Raw genomic sequence first — 19,116 nt, 5'->3', positions numbered from 1 at the left:
AGTACACAGTTAATGGCAGGGTCCTTAACAGGGTTGATGTACAGAGGTATCTTGGGGTCCAAGTGGCCAAGTTGCAGATGACACTAAAATAGGTGGTATAGTGGACAATGAAGATATCAAAAATTACAGGGGATCTTGATCAGCTGAGGAGTGGTAAATGGAGTTTAATTGGGATAAGTGCAAGGTGTTGCATTTTGGAAAGTCAAATTCAGGTAGGACTTTCACAGTGAAAAGCAGGGCCTTGGGAAGTGTTGTTGAGCAGAGGAACCTTGGAGTACAAGTATATGTTTCACAGAAAATGGAGTCACAAGTAGACAGGGTAGTGAATAAGGCTTTTGGCATGCTGGCCTTTATAAGCCAGGGTATTGAGTTTAAAAGTTGGGAGGTCATGGTGCGGTTGTACAGGACACTGGTGAGGCTGTACTTGGAGTATTGTGTTCAGTTTTGATTGCCATGTCATAGGAAAGATGTTACTAAACTGGAAAGTGTGCGGGAAAGATTTACAAGGATGCTGCCAGGACTTGAACTGAGTTATAGGGAAGAGATTGGACTTTATTCCTTGGAAAGTAGGAGACTGAGAGGTGATCTTATAGAGGTGTATAAAATCATGAAGGGCATAGATGGGGTGAATGCACTCAGTCTTTTCCCAGAGTTGGGGAATCAAGAACTAGAGGGCATAGGATTAAAGTGAGAGGGGAAAGATTTAATGGGAACTTGAGGGGCATCTTTTTTACACAAAGGGTAGTATCCATGCGGAATCAGCTGCTAGAGGAAGTGGTTCACAAGACAAGGGAGCAGAAGTAGGCCATTCGGCCCATTGAGTCTGCTCCAAAGAAAAGGGGAAAAAGAAAAAAGAAATGAGAAATGGGGGGGGGGGGGGAGATGGGTGGGAGTCTGCTCCATGAGCAGGAAAAAAAACTGTTCTAACCCCAATTTCTGGCCTTATCCCCATATCCCTTGATACCTTGACTAATTAGATATCTATCTATCTTCTCCTTAAACACCTCCAATGATCTGGCCTCCACTGCTGTACATGGCAAGGAATTCCATAAATTCACTACCCTCTGGCTAAAGAAATTTGTCCTCATCTCTGTTTTAAACCTGTACCCTCTAATTCTAAGATTGTGCCCTCTGGTCCTGGACTCACCTACCAAGGGAAACAGCTTGGCTACATCTACTCTGTCCAGTCCTTTCAACATTTTAAATGTTTCTATGAGGTCCCCTCTCATTCTTCTGTACTCCAGTGAATACAGTCCAAGAGCCGACAAACGCTCATCATATGTAAGCCCTTTCATTCTGGGAGTCATCCTCGTAAATCTCCTCTGAACCCTCTCCAACATCAGCACATCCTTCCTAAGATACGGGGCCCAAAACTGTACGCAGTATTCCAAATGACGCCTCACTAGTGCCCCGCAGAGCCTCATCAACACTTCCTTACTTTTATACACTATACCTCTTGAAATGAATGCCAACATAGCATTCGCCTTCCTTACCACCGATCCAACCTGGTGGTTAACCTTTAGGGTATCCTGCACGAGTACCCCCAAGTCCCTTTGTACTTCTGTACTTTGAATTTTCTCCCCTTCTAGATAATAATCTGTCCGTTTATTTCTGTTTCCAAAGTATACAACTGCACATTTCTCAACATTGAATCTCATCTGCCATTTCCTTGCCCATTCTCCTAAACTATCTAAGTCTCTCTACAACCTTCCTGTCTCCTCAATACTCCCTACTCCTCCACCTATCTTGGTGTCATCTGCAAACTTAGCCACAAAACCATTTACTCCATCATCCAAGTAGTTAATGTACAGAGTAAAAATAAGCGGCCCTAAGACAGACCCCTGTGGAACACCACTAGTAACCAGTAGCCAACCGGAACAGGATCCTTTTATTCCCACCCTTTGCTTCCTGCCAACCAGCCAATGCTCCACCCATTCTGTTATCCTACCCGTAATTCCATGACCTCTCATCTTATTAATCAGTCTCTTATGCGGCACTTTGTCGAAGGCCTTTTGAAAGTCTAAATACACAACATCTACTGCCTCTCCCTCATCCATCCTACCTGAGATTTCCTCAAAAAACTCCAGTAGGTTGGTCAGGCAGGATCTTCCCTTCACGAAACCATGTTGGCTTAAACCTATCTTGCCTTGCACCTCTAGGTATTCCATAACCTCATCCTTGAGGATCGATTCTAATAACTTTCCCACCACCGATGTCAGACTAATAGCTCTGTAATTTCCTTTATGCTGCCTCCCACCTTTCTTATACAGCGGAACTACATTTGCGACCCTCCAGTCCTCCGGAACCATGCCGGAGTCTATCGATTCCTGGAAAATTATCACCAGTGCCTCCGCAATCTCTAAAGCCACCTACTTCAGAACCTGGGGATGCACCTCATCTGGTCCGGGAGACTTACCAGTCTTTAGTCCATTTAGCTTTCCTAGCACCTTCTCTCTAGTAATCTTAACTGAACTCAGTTCCATTCCTTGAGACCCCTGTCTATCCGGTATATTGCTGATGTCCTCCACAGTGAAGACCGATGCAAAATACTCATTTAGTTCCTCTGCCATCTCTTTATCATCCATTATAATCTCTCCTGCACCGTTATCGATTTGTCCTATATCAACCCATGTCTCTCTTTTACTCCTTATATATTTAAAAAAACTCTTAGTATCCTTTCGAATGTTATCTGCCAACTTACTTTCATAATTCATCTTTTCTTTCCTAACGACCTTCTTAGTTTCTTTCTGCAGGTTTTTAAAAATTTTCCAGTCTTCTGTTTTCCCACTAATTTTTGCTTCCTTGTATGCTCTCCCTTTTGCTTTTATTTTAGCCTTCACCTCTCTCGTTATCCACATTTGTGCCTTTTTTCCATTCAAAACCTTTTTTTCTTGGAATATATCTATCCTGCATTTTCCTTATTTCTTGTAGAAATTCCATCCATTTCTGCTCTGCCGTCCCTCCAGCTAGCTTACTCTTCCAATCAATTTGGGCCAGCTCCTCTCTCATGCCACTGTAATTTCCTTTGTTCCACTGAAATATCGATGCACCAGTTATCAGCTTCTCCTTCTCAGATTTGAAACTGAACTCAATCATATTGTGATCACTAGTTCCCAATGGTTCTTTTACCTTTAGTTCCCTAATCACCTCCGGTTCATTACACAGCACCCAATCCAAAACAGCCGATCCCCTGGTGGGCTCATCAACAAGTTGCTCCAAAAAACCGTCCCGTAGACATTCCACAAACTCACTCTCCTGAGATCTACTGCCTTGCTGGATTTCCCAGTCCACCTTCATGTTAAGATCCCCCATAATTATCTTAATGTTGTCACTCTGACATGCTTTTTCTATTCCTAACTGCAACTTATAGTCCACATCCTGACTGCTATTAGGGGGCCTATATAACTGCTACTATTGTCCTTTTACCCTTGCTATTTCTTAGCTCCACCCATAAAGATTCCACCTCTTCTGACCCAATGTCCTTCCTTTCTATTGATTTTATATCATTACTAACCATCATGGCCAAACCACCCCCTCTGCCTACCCGCCTATCCTTCCTATGCACCGTGTACCCCTGGACATTTAGTTCCCAATCACATCCGTCGTAAAGCCATGACTCGGTGATAGCCACAATGTCATATTTATTAATCTGTAGTTGTGCCACTAGGTCATCCACTTTATTCCTAATGCTACGTGCATTTAAATATAGTACATCTAGTCCAATATCTGCTACTGATTTTGTTGTACTTCTATTCTCACTGCATGCAATCATGGACTTGTTTCTATATACCTCATCCTCTATCCTAACATCCTGTATCCTAACATATTGGTTTGTTGTACTTATATTGTTCAGCAAATTATCCTGACTTTTCACCTGCCTGTCCTTCTTGCCATCCTCACTGCACACTGTCTTGGACTTGTCTCTATAAACCCTTACCCTAACATCTTGTATCCTAACATCCTGGTTTCCATCCCCTTGCCAGATTAGTTTAAACCCTCCCCAACAGCTAAATTAAACATTCCTGCTAGGATATTGGACCCTTTGGAGTTTAGGTGTAACCCATCCTTAGTGAATATGTCATGCCTCACCCAAAAAAGGTCCCAATGATCCAGAAATTTGAAGCCATGCCCCCTGCACCAGTCACTCAGTCACGCATTCATCTGTCAGATCTTTCTATTCTTACTTCCATTAGCACGTGGTTGAGGCAGGTACAATAACAACTTTTAAAAGAGTTGGACAGGTGCATGGATTAGAAAGGTTTAGAAGGTTATGAGCCAAACGCTGGCAGATGGGACTAGTTTGGGTGGGGCACCTTGGTCAGCATAACCAGTTGAGCCAAAGCACCTGTTTCCGTGCTGCATAACTGTATGACTATATAAGTGCATAGCTCCCTGAAAGTGGCTGCACAGGTTGATGGGGTGATAAAGAAGGCCGTACGACATGCTTGCCTTCCTTAGTCAAGGCGTTGAGTTCAAGAGTCAGGAAATCATATTGCAGCTTTATAAAACTCTGGTTGGGCTGCATCTGGAGTATTGCATTCATTTCTGGTCATCTGTTACAGGAAGGATGTGGAGCTTTGGAGAGGGTGCAGAAGAGGTTTACCAGGAGGCTGCCTGGATTAGAGGGCATGTGCTATAAGGAGGGGGTTGGACAAACTTGGATTGTTTTCTCTGGAGCAGTGGAGGCTGAGGGGAGTTTATAAGATTATGAGAGGCAAAGATAGAGTAGAATGCTGGTACCTTTTTCCCAGGGTCGAAAGGTCTAATACCAGAGGACATGCATTTAAGGTGAAAGGAGTCAATTTGAAAGGAGTCAAGTTCAAAGGAGATGTGCAGGGCAAGTTTTTAACCCAAAAAGTTGTGGGTGCCTGGAATGCGATGCCAGGGGTGGTGGTGGAGGCAGTAAGAGGCTCTTAGATAGGCACATGGATGTGCAGAGAATGGAGGGATATGGACCATATACAGGGAAAGGATTAGTGTAATTGGGCATCATTAACTTAATTAGTTTGGCACAACATCATGGGCTGAAGGGCCTTTTCCTGTGCTGTACTGTTCTGTGTTCTACGTTCAAAGCAAAAACAAAGCCTGCATTCTCTAGTCCATTTGGAATCCTCAGAGGAGCAATCAGTGGTTCTTCACCACTTTCTGTGAAAGCTTCGATGAGATTACTTGATGGCAGAAGGCTGATGAGATGCAACATGATTTAAAACAAAGGGAGGCAATACTGGAAATACACAGCAGGCCAGGCAGCATTTGTGGGTAGAGGAACAGAGTTGATCTTTCAGGTCAATGACTTTATATTAGAACTAACTTAGTGCTGCTCTGGAATAAAAAATGTGGTTCTGCTTCTGATGATTGAAGGTTGTTTTGTGTATTTACAGAATGGGACTGGAGATTCGAATGATTTCTGGAAAATTGAGGTGATTGGTGGACAGAATGGGGATCTGATTAAAGTCCTAAGGAGTAAAATTCGATTAATCCACGTGGCGACTGGCTGTGTCTTGTATTCTTCTGGGAAGTCCTTGCCCAAGTGGTGAGTGTATTATTGGCTGATTAAAGTATGAGATTGCTGAAAAAGGTGTGTGGGTGATGCTTGATACAGGCACATTAACCAGGAAATGCTGGCTCCTATACCTTTCAAAAAAGTCCCCTCACATTGAGGTGGTAATTTTTCCTTTTCCTATTTCAATTTTGATTGTTTGAGTTCTATCACAAGAACCAATGAAACCACAGATGCCCTTGGACTCAATTTTCTATTGGTTCTTTAGAACCATAGAACAATACAGCACAATACAGGCCCTTTGTTGTGCCGACCTTTGAACCACGCCTAAGACTATCTAACCCCTTCCTCCCACATATCCCCCTATTTTAAATTCCTCCATATGCTTATCTAACAATCTCTTGAACTTGACCAATGTACCTGCCTCCACCACCACCCCAGGCAGTGCATTCCGTGCACCTACCACTCTCTGGGTAAAAAACCTCCCTCTGATATCTCCCTTGAACTTCCCACCCATTACCTTAAAGCCATGCCCTCTTGTATTGAGCATTGGTGCTCTGGGAAAGAGGCACTGGCTGTCTACTTTATCTATTCCTCTCAATATTTCATATACCTCTATCATGTCTCCCCTCATCCTCCTTCTCTCCAAAGAGTAAAGCCCTAAGTCTCTCCTCATAATCCATACGCTCCAATCCAGGCAGCATCCTGGTAAATCTCCTCTGCACCCTTTCCAATGCTTCCACATCCTTCCTATAATGAGGCGACCAGAACTGGACATAGTACTCCCAAGTGTGGTTTAACCAGAGTTTTGTAGAGCTGCATCATTACCTCGCGGCTCTTAAACTCAATCCCACGATTTATGAAAGCTAACATCCCATAAGCTTTCTTAACTACCTGATCCACCTGTGAGGCAACTTTCAGGGATCTGTGGATATGAACCCCCAGATCCCTCTGCTCCTCCACACTACCCAGAATCCTGCCATTAACCTTGTACGCTGCCTTGGAGTTTTTCCTTCCAAAGTGTACTTATCCCAGTAACTTGTCCTCTCTTCATGGTCTTGTACTTGTAGTTTATATAAAATGTGACACACTGCATGAGACTCACTAGCAAAGTAGGACCACTTAAGGATAAAGAAGGGAATCTATGTTTGGATGCAGAGGATGTGGGTGAGGTTCTAAATGAGTATTTCTCTTCAGTATTTACCCAGAAAAGGGACATGCAGGATGCAGAAATTGGAACTGAGGGCAGAAGCATGTTAGGGCATTTAGAGGTCAAGGAGGAGGTAGTGTTAGATCTCCTAAACAGTATTAAGTTGGATATGTCCCTGGGGCCCGATGGGACATATCCCAGGTTATTGAGGGAAGCGAGAAAGGAAATTGCTGGGGCCTTGACCAGTATCTTTGTGTCCTCTCTGACCATGGGTGTGTTCCTGAGGACTGGTGAGTGGCTAATGTTGTTCCTCTATTTAAGAAAGGAACAAGGGAAAATCCGGGAACTATAGACCAGTGAGTCTCACGTAAGTTGCGGGGAAATTGCCGGAGAAAATTCTTAGAGATAGGATATGCGAGCATCTGGAGTCCAATGGCTTGATTAGGGAAAGCCAGCATAGCTTTGTGCGGGGCAAGTCGTGTCTTACTAACCTGGTTGAGTTTTTGACAGGGTGACGAGAGAGATTGATGAAGGCAGAGCTGTGGATGTCATCTATATGGACTTCAGCAAAGCATTTGACAAGGTCCCATATAATCGGTTAATCAAGAAATTTCGGATGCATGGGGTCAGTGGAGAATTGGCTGTGTGGATCTAGAACTGGCTTCAGAAGACAAAGGGTGGTAGTTGAAGGGACTTACTTGGGCTGGAGGCCTGTGAGTAGTGGTGTTCCGCAGGGATCTGTGCTGGGACCTCTGCTGTTTGTGATGTATATAAATGACCTGAACGAGTATGTTGATGGATGGGTTAGTAAGTTTGCAGACGATACCAAGATTGGTGGAGTTGTGAACAGTGTAGAGGACCGGCGATGGACTCAGCGTGATATAGACCAGCTGTAGATGTGGGCAGAGAAATGGCAGATGGAGTTTAACCAGGATAAATCCGAGGTGTTGCACCTTGGTAGGGCAAGACCCTTAACAGTGCTGAAGAGCAGAGAGACCTTGGGGTGCAAGTCCATGACTTAATTGAAAGTGGCTACACAGGGTGGTTAAGAAGGCTTATGGAATGCTTGCATTTATTAATCGGGGTATTGAGTATAGGAGTCAAGATGTTATGATGCATCTCTTTAGAACTCTGGTTAGGCCGTACTTAGAGTATCGCATGCAGTTCTGGTCATCTCACTATAGGAAGGATGTCGAGGCTTTAGAGAGGGTGCAGAGGAGGTTTACTAGGATGCTGCCTGGATTAGAGGGTATGTGCTGTCAGGAGAGGCTGGACATACTTGGTCTCTTCTCTCTGGAGTGGCGGAGGTTGAGGGGCATATTATGAGGGGCACAGATAGGGTGGACAAGCAATAGCTTTTTCCCAATATTGAGCAATCCAATACCAGAGGGCATGCATTTAAGGTGAGGGGGGTAGGTTCAAAACAGATGTGAGGGGTAAGTTTTTTTATTGAGAGAGTGGTGGATGCCTGGAATGCGTTGCCTGATAGGGTGGTGGAGGCAAACTCATTGGGGGCTTATAAGAGGGTCTTGGATGAGCACATGAATGAGAGGAAAATAGAGGGATATGGGCATTCTGTAGATAGGAGGGAATAGATATGTCGGCACAACATTGTGGGCCGAAAGGCTATGTTCTAATGTAACCTCTTGGTCTCCTGCATTCCATAAGAATAAACCAAGACTATCCAATCTCTCATTATAACTACAGCCCTCCATTCCAGGCAACATCCTGGTGAATCTCTTCTGTACTCTCTCGATTGCTACCATATCCCTCTGGTAGTGTGGTGACCAGAACTGTACATAATACTCCAAGTGCACTTCAACCAATGTTTTGTACAGCTACAACATGACATCCCAACTCTTATGCTCAATGCCTCAGCCTGTGAAGGCAAGCATACCAAATGCCTTCTTCACCACCCTATCTACCAGTGTCACCATTCAGCATAATCCAGTTTTGCAGCATGTCCAATTCAGACAGTGAGTGCCAGACTTTCTCTACCTGTTGAATGATTTTTTTTCCTCAACACTTTCAAAGCAGCAATCAACAATTCCTCACCTCTTCCAGTGAATGTTGAATCTTTGTAACTGATTATTGACCTGTTGGCCAAGAAAATAGATCCTTTCTGTTCACACTTAAAAATCTCAAAATCCCAGTTTTGAACATCTGCCCCAAATCTGCCTCAGCTTCTCAAAATTGAATTCCATTTGCCAATTTTGTCCCCAGCTAACTAGTCTATTGATGGATTCCTACAGCCTAGAACTTTCTTCTTCATTTTTAAATATACTTCTGCAGCCCTGCCTGGCCCACTGAACCCCACAGCCCAACCAACCTCATTTAAGATGTCCAGCATCTGCTGTTTTTGTTTGAGAAGCTGGTTCTTAACAGGAAGCACAAAAGCACACCTTTATAAGAAGATATAAGATATTTTTTCATTTTCATTTCTTTCAAAAGTGTTCATTTTGCTTTAACTGTTCCAACTTCTCTAACCCACACCATCTTAAGACTTTTGCAAATTATTGCTGCTAATAAAAAAAATACTATTTTTCTGTAATCTTGTCTCGTATGTCCACAGCTACTATTTTTTTGAAGTTCAAGTTCAATTTGGATCAGACCATCTAAATGACATAAATGTGAAAGTTGCAGGGATGAAGTATATTCTGCATATATGGATATTCAGAAGACATTTGAGGAAGTGCCCCACAAAAGGCTGGTTAGCAAAATTGAGGCCCATAAAATAGGTTAAAGTTGGTCACTGGCAGTATGGATTAAAAATACTAGAGGAACAAAGGACAGCAGATGCTGGAATCTAGATGAAAAAACAAGAAGATGCTGGAGGAACTCAGCATGTCAGCCAGCATCCATGGAGAAAATCAGATGGTCAACATTTTGAGTCAGGACCCTTCTTCAGGACTGGGAAAAAGGGAAGCCCAGTATATAGGAGGGAAAAGCAGAACAGTGATAGGTGGACGAAAGAGGGGCGGTGGGGTGGGCACAGGGTGGTGATAGGTAGATGCCGGTAAGAGATAGTGATAGGCAGATGCGAGGGAGGAGGGGAGAGCAGATCCACCGGGGATAGGTCAAAGGTATGGAGGCAGGTGGCATAGGGGGAGGGGAGGAGAGAGAAAAAAATGGCAAAGAGAAAGAGAGAGGCTAGGAAGAGTAGAAAAGAAGAGGGGTGGGGGTTGGTTTACTTAAAGTGGGAGAATTCAATGTTCGTGCCGTTAGTCTGTAAGGTCCCAAGACGGAAAATGAGGTGGTGTTCCTCCACTTTGCACTTGGACTTCTCCCAGCAGTGGAGAAGGCCAGGAACTGACATATCTGTGATGGAGTGGGAGGGGAAGTGACCGAAAGCAGGGAGATGCAGATAACGTTTACGGACAGAGCGTAGGCACATACCACCAGGCTCAAGGACAACTTCTATCCCACTGTGATAAGACTACTGAATGGTTCCCTTATACGATGAGATGGACTCTTGACCTCACAATCTACCTTGTTTGACCTTGCACCTTATTGTTTACCAGCAATGCACTCCCCTGTAGCTGTGAGACTTTACTCTGTATTCTGTTATTGTTTTTATCCTGTATTACCTCAATGCACTCTACTACCTCAATGCATCGATCTGTATGAACGGTATGCAAGACAAGTATTTCACTGTACCTTGGTACAAGTGACAATAATAAACCAATACCAAGGCCAATACAAATACCTCCTTAGTGTAAAATCCTTGACCTTTACCATAGCCTTGGAGAGGGATAGGAGCAAACGATATGGCAAGGTATTTCTTTCGGGGAGGGGGAATTATGATGCTATTAGGCAGGAACTTGGGAGCGTAAATTGGGAACAGATGTTCTTGGAGAAGTGCACACTGGAATTGTGGAGGTTGTTTAGGGAGTACTTGCATGGGGTTCTGGATAAGTTTGTCCCATTGAGGCAGGGTAAGGATGGTAGAGTGAAGGAACCGTGGTTGACAAGAGATGTAGAATATCTTGTCAAGGGGAAGAAAGAAGCTTACCTGAGGTTTAGGGAGCAAGGATCAAACAGGGCTGAGCTTAATAACGGACTTAGGAGAGCTAGAAGGGGGCATGAGAAGGCCTTGGCGAGTAGGATTAAGCAAAACCCCAATGTGTTCTGCACATATGTGAAGAATAAGAGGATGACTAGAGTGAGGGTAGGACCGATCAGGGATAAAACAGGAAACGTGCCTGGAGTCGGAAGAGGTAGGGGAGGTCCACAATGAATACTTTGCTTCAGTATTCACCGGTGAGAGAGACCTTGATATTTTTGAGGATGGCATACAACAGGCTGATACACTAGGGCATGTCGACATGAGGAAAGAGGATGTGCTGGAACTTTTGAAAAACATTAGGATAGTTAAGTCACCGGTGCCGGATGGGATACATCCAAGGTTATTACAGGAAGCGAGGGAAGAGATTGCTGCACCTTTGGCAATGATCGTTGCTTCCTCACTGGTTGCAGGAGTAGTGTCAGATGATTGGAGGGTGGCAAATGTTGTTCCTTTGTTTAAGAAAGGGAGTAGGGATAACCCTGGGAATTACAGGCCAATGAGTCTTACTTCAGTGGTGGGCACATTACTGGAGAAGACTCTTAGAGACAGGATTTATGGGCATTTGGAGAAGCATAGGCTAATTAGGGACAGTCAGCATGGGTTTGTGATTGGCAGGTCCTGCCTCAGGAGCCGGATTGAATTCTTTGAGGATGTGACAAAGCACATTGATGAAGATCGAGCAGTGGATGTGGTGTACATGGATTTCAGTAAGGCGTTTGATAAAGGTTCTTCATGGAAGGCTTACTCAGAAAGTCAGGAAACATAGAAACAGAGAAAACCTACAGTGCAATTAATGACCTTCAGCCGACAAAGCTGTGCCGGACATGTCCCTACCTTAGAAATTACTAAGCTTACCCATAGCCCTCTATTTTTCTAAGCTCCATGTACCTATCCAAAAGTCTCTTAAAAGACCCTATCATAAGCACCTCTACCACCGTTGCCAGCATCCCATTCCACCACTCACCACTCTCTGAGTAAAAAACTTACCTCTGACATCTCCTCTATACCTACCTCCCCAGCACCTTAAACCTATGTCCTCTTATGGCAACATTTCAGCCATGGGAAAAAGCCTCTCATTATCCACACGATCAATGCCTCTCATCATCTTATACACCTCTATCAGGAGAAAAGGCCGAGTTCCCTCAACCTGTTTCCATAAGGCATGCTCCCCAATCCTGGCAGCATCCTTGTAAATCTCCTCTGCACCCTTTCTATGGTTTCCACATTCTTCCTGAAGTGAGGCGACCAGAACTGAGCACAGTACTCAAAGTGGGGTCCGACCAGGGTCCTATATAGCTGCAATGTTACCTCTCGGTTCCTAAATTCAATTCCACGATTGATGAAGGACAATACACCATATGCCTTCTTAACCACAGAGTCAACCTGTGCAGCTGCTTTGAGCGTCCTGTGGTCTAAGATCCTTCTGATTCTCCACACTGCCAAGAGTCCTACCATTAATACTATTACTCTGCCATCATATTTGACCTACCAAAATGAACCACTTCACACTTAACTGGGTTGAACTCCATCTGCCACTTCTCAGCCCAGTTTTCAAACTTGTCTATGTCCCGCTGTAACCTCTGACAGCCCTCCATACTATCCACAACACCTCCAACCTTTGTGTCATCCACAAACTTACGAACCCACCCCTACACTCTCTCATCCAGGTCGTTTATAAAAATCACAAAGAGTAAGGGTCCCAGAACAGATCGCTGAGGTACACCACTGGTCACCGACCTCCATGCTGAATACGACCCGTCAACAACCACTCTTTGCCTTCTGTGAGCCAGCCAGTTCTGAATCCACATTGCAATGTCCCCTTGGATCCCATGCCTCCATACTTTCTCAATAAGCCTTGCATGGGGTACCTTATCAAATGCCTTGCTGAAATCCATATACACTACATCTACTGCTCTCCCTTCATCAATGTGTTTAGTCACATCCTCAAAAAATTTAATCAGGCTCCTAAGGCAGGACCTGCCCTTGACAAAGCCATGCTGACTATTTCTAATCATAATATACCTCTCCAAATGTTCGTAAATCCTGCCTCTCAGGATCTTCTCTATCAACTTGCCAACCACTGAAGTAAGACTCACTGGTCTATAATTTCCTGAGCTATCTCTACTCCCTTTCTTGAATAAGGGAACAATATCTGCAACCCTCCAATCCTCTGGAACCTCTCCCGTCTCCATTGATGATGCAAATATCATCGTCAGAGGCTCCGCAATCTCCTCCCTCGCCTCCCACAGTAGCATGGGGTACATCTCATCCGGTCCCGACGACTTCTCCAACTTGATGCTTTCCAAAAGTTCCAGCACTTCCTCTTTCTTAATATCGACATGCTCAAGCTTTTCAGCCCGCTGCAAGTTCCCACTACAATCCCCCAGATCTTTTTCCGTAGTGAATACTGATGTAAGGTATTCATTAAGTACCTCCGCTATTTCTTCCAGATCCATACACACTTTCCCACTGCTGCTCTTGATAGGTCCTATTCTTTCGCACCTTATCCTCTTGCTCTTTACATACTTGTAGAATGCCTTGGGGTTTTCCTTAAGCCTGCCTGCCAAGGCCTTCTCATGTCCCCTTCTGGCTCTCCTAATTTCCTTCTTAAGCTCCTTCCTGTTAGCCTTATACTTTTCCAGATCCCTAGCATTACCTAGCTCTCTGAACCTTTTGTAAGCTTTTCTTTTCTTCTTGACTGGATTTATTACAGCTTTTGTACACCACAGTTCCTGTATTCTATTGTAACTTCCCTGTCTCATTGGAACATGCCTATGCAGAACTCCACACAAATATCCCCTGAATATTTGCCACATTTCTTCCGTACTTTTCCCTGAGAACATCCCAGGAGGCATGGATCCAGGGAAACCTGGCTATGTGGATTCAGAATTGGCTCGCCCATAGAAGACAGAGGGTGGTGGTTGATGGAGCATATTCTGCCTGAAGGTTGGTGACAAATGGTGTTCCGCAGGGATCTGTTCTGGGACCCCTGCTCTTTGTGATTTTTATAAATGACTTGGATGAGGATGTGGAAGCATGGGTTAGTAAGTTTGCTGATGACACGAAGGTTGGTGGTGTTGTGGATAGTGAAGAAGGTTGCTGTAGGTTACAACAGGACATTGATTGGATGCAGAACTGGGCTGAGAAGTGGCAGATGGAGTTCAACCAGAAAATTGTGAGGTGATACACTTTGGAAAATCGAATTTGAAGGTAGAATAGAAGGTTAATGGCAGGACTCTTAGCAGTGTGGAGGAACAGAGGGACCTTTGGGTGCACATCCATAAGTTGCCACGCAGGTCGATAGGATTATTAAAAGGGCTTATAGTGTGTTGGTCTTCATTAGTTGGGGTATTGAGTTCAAGAGCCGTGAGGTAATGTTGCGGCTCTATAGAACTCTGGTTAGACCACACTTGGAGTATTGTGTTCAGTTCTGGTTGCCTGATTATAAGAAGGATGTGGAAGCTTTAGAGAGGATGCAGAGGAGATTTACCAGGATACTGCCTGGATTGGAGAGTATGTCTTAGGTTGAGTGAGCTAGGGCTTTTCTCTTTGAAGAGGAGGATGACAGGTGACTTGATAGAGGTGTACAAGATGATAAGAGGCATAGATCAACTGGACAGTCAAACTTTTTCCCAGGGCGAAAATGGCTAACGATGGGGCATAATTTTAAGGTGATTGGAGGAAGGTACAGAGGGCATGTCAGAAGCATGTTTTTTTAAATAGAGAGTGGGATGTTATGTACTGCCAGCAGAGGTTGTGGAGGCAGATACATTAGGGACATTTAAGAGACTCTTAGGTAGCCATGTGAGTGACAGAAAAATGGAGGGCTATGTGGGAGGGAAGAGTGAGATAGATCTTAGAGCAGGATAAAATGTCGACACAACATCAAGGACCGAAGGGCCTGTACTGTGCTGTTATGTTCTATCTGAGAAGTTGTAGGTTGATTTGAACATTGTGAAATTATTGGAAAATGTTCCCACTTCTGCCGTTGTGGAAGTAAAGTTAATAAGAAACACCTGCAGACAGTTGATCCCAGGCACTGAGGAACTCCTGCTGTGAAGTCTTCTCCTGAGGCTGAGATGGGCAGGCACAGTAGTGTAGCGGTTAGCGTAACGCTTTACAGTGCCAGCGACCCGGGTTCAATTCCTGCCGTTGTCTGTAAGGAGTTTGTACGTTCTCCCCGAGTGTGCATGGGTTTCCTCCGGGTGCTCTGGTTTCCTCCCACATTCCAAAGCCGTACAGGTTAGGAAGTTGTGGGCATGATATGTTGGCGCCGGAAGCGTGGCGACACTTGCGGGCTGCCCCCAGAACACTCTACGCAAAAGATGCATTTCACTGTGTGTTTCGATGTACATGTGACTAATAAAGATCTTATCTTATCTTAGATGACTAACCTTCTTTCCTTGAGCTGGATATCGCTCCAGCCAGCAGAGCTACCCCTTTTCAAAGGCTCTTCCATGTGCATTCTCTCTCTCGCTCTCTCCCCCTCTCTCTCTCCCCCCCTCTCTCTCTCTCTCTCCCTCTCTCTCTCTCCCCCTCTCTCTCTCCCTCTCCCTCTCTCCCCTCTCTCTCTCCCTCTCCCTCTCTCCCTCTCTCTCTCCCTCCCTCTCTCCTTTGATCCTGCCTCCTTCTGCACATCCCTCTCTCTACCTAACTTGCATGAGTGCACACCCTATTTCCTTCCCCTCCCAACCCACACAGAGAGTGGCACACCGTCCTTGCCCCTCTCTCTTTGACTGGTTTCCTTCACCCCACCTTTATGTTTGTCCCCTGGCCCTGGATGGTGTTGAGCATCTTCAATGTTTGGAGCTGTGCTCCTCCAGGAAAGTGGAGAGCATTTCTTCGACCCCTGATATAGGCACTCTTGATGGTGCAAAGGCATTAGGAAGTTGGGAGGTGAGCCACACACCACAGGTTACCCAGCTTCTGACATTCTGACTTGCACTCATAACCGCATTATTTACATGATTGGTCCAAATAAATTTCTGGTCAATAGTAATTTTCAGGATGTGGATAGAAGGAGACTTGGTTCTGGAAATAAGGTTTGACTTTCTGTGATAACAATTGAAAACTTGACTCTCACTTGTGCTTCTTTTGTTGATCATTCCTGTTTCTAGGGGATGGGAACAGGTTGAAGTCAGCTGTAGTCCTTACCTTAAAGAAACCCCCAACTCATTGTGGAATATTGAGGATCACATTAATTCCAAATGTAAGTGGCTGTGGATGTACCTGTAAGAATACCTTGTGTCTGTAAAATCTAACATTTCTTGGTTTGGCATTTCATTACGTGGGAAACCCATGAGTGTTGAATATGAAAAAAAATGCTGGAAATCGAAATAAAAGCAGAAAATGGTGGAAGCACTCGGGTCAGGAACCATTGGTAGAAAGAGAAACAGAAAATGGTTCAGGTTGAAGGCCTACTTTTAGAACTGGAAAGAGAGAAAACAAGTTAGTTTTAAGTTGCAGGGAAATTGGGAAAGGATGGATGTGACAAAGGGAATACTTCTGATAGGGTGAAGCCAGAAGTGCTATGAGGGTAAGTTGTAGAAGTCACCTGACTGATGAGTTTAAAGAGTTAACGTGAGGAAAAAAAAAGAACAAAGGCTATGAGATGAGGACAGTTGGAGGGTGAGAACCCACAAAGGAAGTTGTGGGACTTGCCCGCTAAGTCGGGCTGTGCTAATGGAGAGAGAAAAACTGTGTCAATATCATAGATGGATGACTTACCACAGAAACAACCAGTTCTGATGATGACAGTTACCTGAAATTGGAGAATCTGTTATCATTTTAAGGAAGGCAGCAAGAAAAACCTGGGAACTATAGATCAGTAAGTCTAACGTCTGTGGTAGGTAAGTTACTGGAGAGGATTCTGAAGGATAAGATATACGTACATCTAGAAAGACGGGTTGATTAGGAGTAGTCAGAACGGCTTTGTGCATGGGAGATCGTGTCTTAGGAACTTGTTTGAGTTTTTTGATGATTGATCAAGAAAGTTGATGAAGGCAGGGTGGTAGGCATGATTTATATGCACTTCAGTAAGGCCTTTGATAAGGTACTATATGGTAGGCTGCTCTGGAAGGTTAGATCACATGGAATTCACAGAGAGCTGGCTAATTGGATTCACAATTAGCTTGATGGTAGAAAACAGAGGGTGTTGGTGGAAGGTTATTTTTAGGACTGGAGGCCTGTGACTGGTGGTGTGCTTCAGGGGTTAGTGTTGGGCCCATTGTTATTTGTCATCTATATCGACGATTTGGATAAGAATGTACAAGGTGTGGTTAGTAAGTTTGCAGATGACACTAAAGTAGCTGGTATAGCGGACAATGAAAAAGGTTATCAAAAATACAGGAGGGTCTTGATCAGCTGAGAAAGTGGGCCAAGGAATGGCAAATGGAGTTTAATTCGGAAAAGTGAGATGTTGCGTTTTGGAAAGTCAAATCCAGGTAGGACTTTCACAGTGAATGGCAGGACGCTGGGGAGTGTTGAGGAACAGAGGGACCTTGGAGTACAAGTACATGGTTCTATGAAAGTGGAGTCACAGGTAGACAAGGTGATGAAGAAGGCTTTTGGCATGCTGGCCTTCATAAGTCAGGACATTGTGTATGGTAGTTGGGAGGTCATGGTGCAGTTGTATAGGATGCTGGTGAGGCCGCACTTGGAGTATTGTGTTCAGATTTGGTCGCTTTTAGCAAAGATGTTTTTAAATTGGAAAGAGTGCAGAAAAGATTTACAAGGATGTTGCCAGGACTTGTGTGACTGAGTTATAGGAAGAGGTCAGACAGGCAAGGACTTTATTCTTTGGAGCATAGGAAACTGAAAGGTTAATTTATATAGGTGTATAAAATCATGAGGGGTATAGATAGGGTGAATGTACAGTCTTTTTCCCAGGGTTGGTGAATTAAGAACTGAAGTCACAGAGCAATAAGGCACGGATACAGGCCCTTTGGCCCAACCAGTCCATGCCAACCACATTGTCCATCCAGCTAGTCCCAATTTCCTGCATTCGGTCTATATCCCTCTTAAGCCCCACCCCTCCAGGTACCTATCCAAGTGCTTCTTAAATGATACTATTATACCTGCCTCAACCGCTTCCTCTGGCAGCTTGTTCCATATACTCACCAACCTCTGCGTGAAAAAGTTGTCCCTCAGGTCCCTTTTAAATCTTTTCCCTCTCATCCTAAACCTAGGAGCCCTAGTTTTGGACTCCCCTACCCTGGGGAAAAGACTATTACCATCCACCTTATCTCTGCCTTTTCTATAAGGTCACCCCTCATTCTCCCATGTTCCAAGGAATAAAGACCTAGCCTGGCCATCTTCTCCCTACAACTCAGTTCCTTTGGTCCTGGCAACATCCTCATAAATCTTCTCTGCACTCTTTCCAGTTTAACCACGTCTTTCCCATAAAAGAGTGACCAAAACTATACTCAGTAGTCCAAGTGCGGCCTCTCCAACGACTTGTACATCTGCGACATAATGTCCCAACTCCTATACTCAGTGCAGTGACTGATGAAGGCCAGCACACTGAATGCCTTTCTCACCACCCTGTCTACCTGTGACACCGCTTGCAATGAACAATGCACTTGTACTCGTAAGTCCCTCTGTTCCATTACACTCCCTAGTGCCCTACCATTCATAGTATAAGTCCTACGCTGGTTTGACTTTCCAAAATGCATCACCTCACACTTATCTGTATTGAAATCCATTTGCCAATCCTCAGCCCATTTCCCTAACTGATTCCCCTGTAATCTACAATAACCTTCTTCACTATCAACAACACCTAATTTCCTGTCATCCGCAAACTTATTGATTAAGCCTTGTCCATTCAAATCATTTATGTAAATAATGAATAACAAGGGTCCCAACACCGACCCCGCGGCACATCACTAGTCACCAGCCTCCATTCTGAGAAGCAACCTTCAACCACCACCCTCTGCTTCCTACCTCTGAGCCAATTTTGAATCCACCTTACTAGCTCTCCCTGGATTCCATGGGATTTAACTTCCAGACCAGCCTACCATGTGGGACCTTCTCAAAGACCTTGCTAAAGTCCAAATAGAGGGCATAGGTTTAAAGTGAGAGGGGAAAGATTTAAAAGGAACTTGGAAACTTTTTTTGCACAAAGGGTGGTATCTATGTGGAATGAGCTGCCAGAGGAAGTGGTTGAGGCACGTACAATAACAACTTTTAAAAGACACTTGGACAGGTACGTGAGTTGGAAAGGTTTAGGTGATGGGCCAAATGCTGACAAATGGGACCAGCGTGGATGGGACATCTTGGTCAGCATGGACCAGTTGGGCCGAACCCTAATCCTAACCCTGTTTCCGTGCTGTATGACTCTATGATTATGCTGGAGAAAGTGCGGAGGAGATTCACCAAGATGTTGCCAACATTGGAGGAGTT

The 19,116-nt window shown here is 44.5% G+C and overlaps 1 protein-coding gene across 1 annotated transcript in view; it reads left to right on the top strand.

Annotated features, from left to right (window-relative positions):
* The window catches only part of pomt2 (protein-O-mannosyltransferase 2), a 185,204-nt gene that overhangs the window by 126,988 nt on the left and 39,100 nt on the right, over window positions 1-19,116 (top strand). The window contains exons 12-13 of the mRNA XM_052021379.1: window positions 5,382-5,533; window positions 15,834-15,925. Of these exons, the coding sequence (XP_051877339.1) occupies window positions 5,382-5,533; window positions 15,834-15,925 (244 nt within the window). The remainder of the gene's footprint in view (window positions 1-5,381; window positions 5,534-15,833; window positions 15,926-19,116) is intronic.

This window comes from Pristis pectinata, chromosome 1 (genome assembly GCF_009764475.1).
Source record: "Pristis pectinata isolate sPriPec2 chromosome 1, sPriPec2.1.pri, whole genome shotgun sequence".
Taxonomy (NCBI): domain Eukaryota; kingdom Metazoa; phylum Chordata; class Chondrichthyes; order Rhinopristiformes; family Pristidae; genus Pristis; species Pristis pectinata.
The sequence above is the reverse complement of the archived record's forward strand: the minus strand, read 5'-3'. Positions and strand labels throughout refer to the sequence as shown.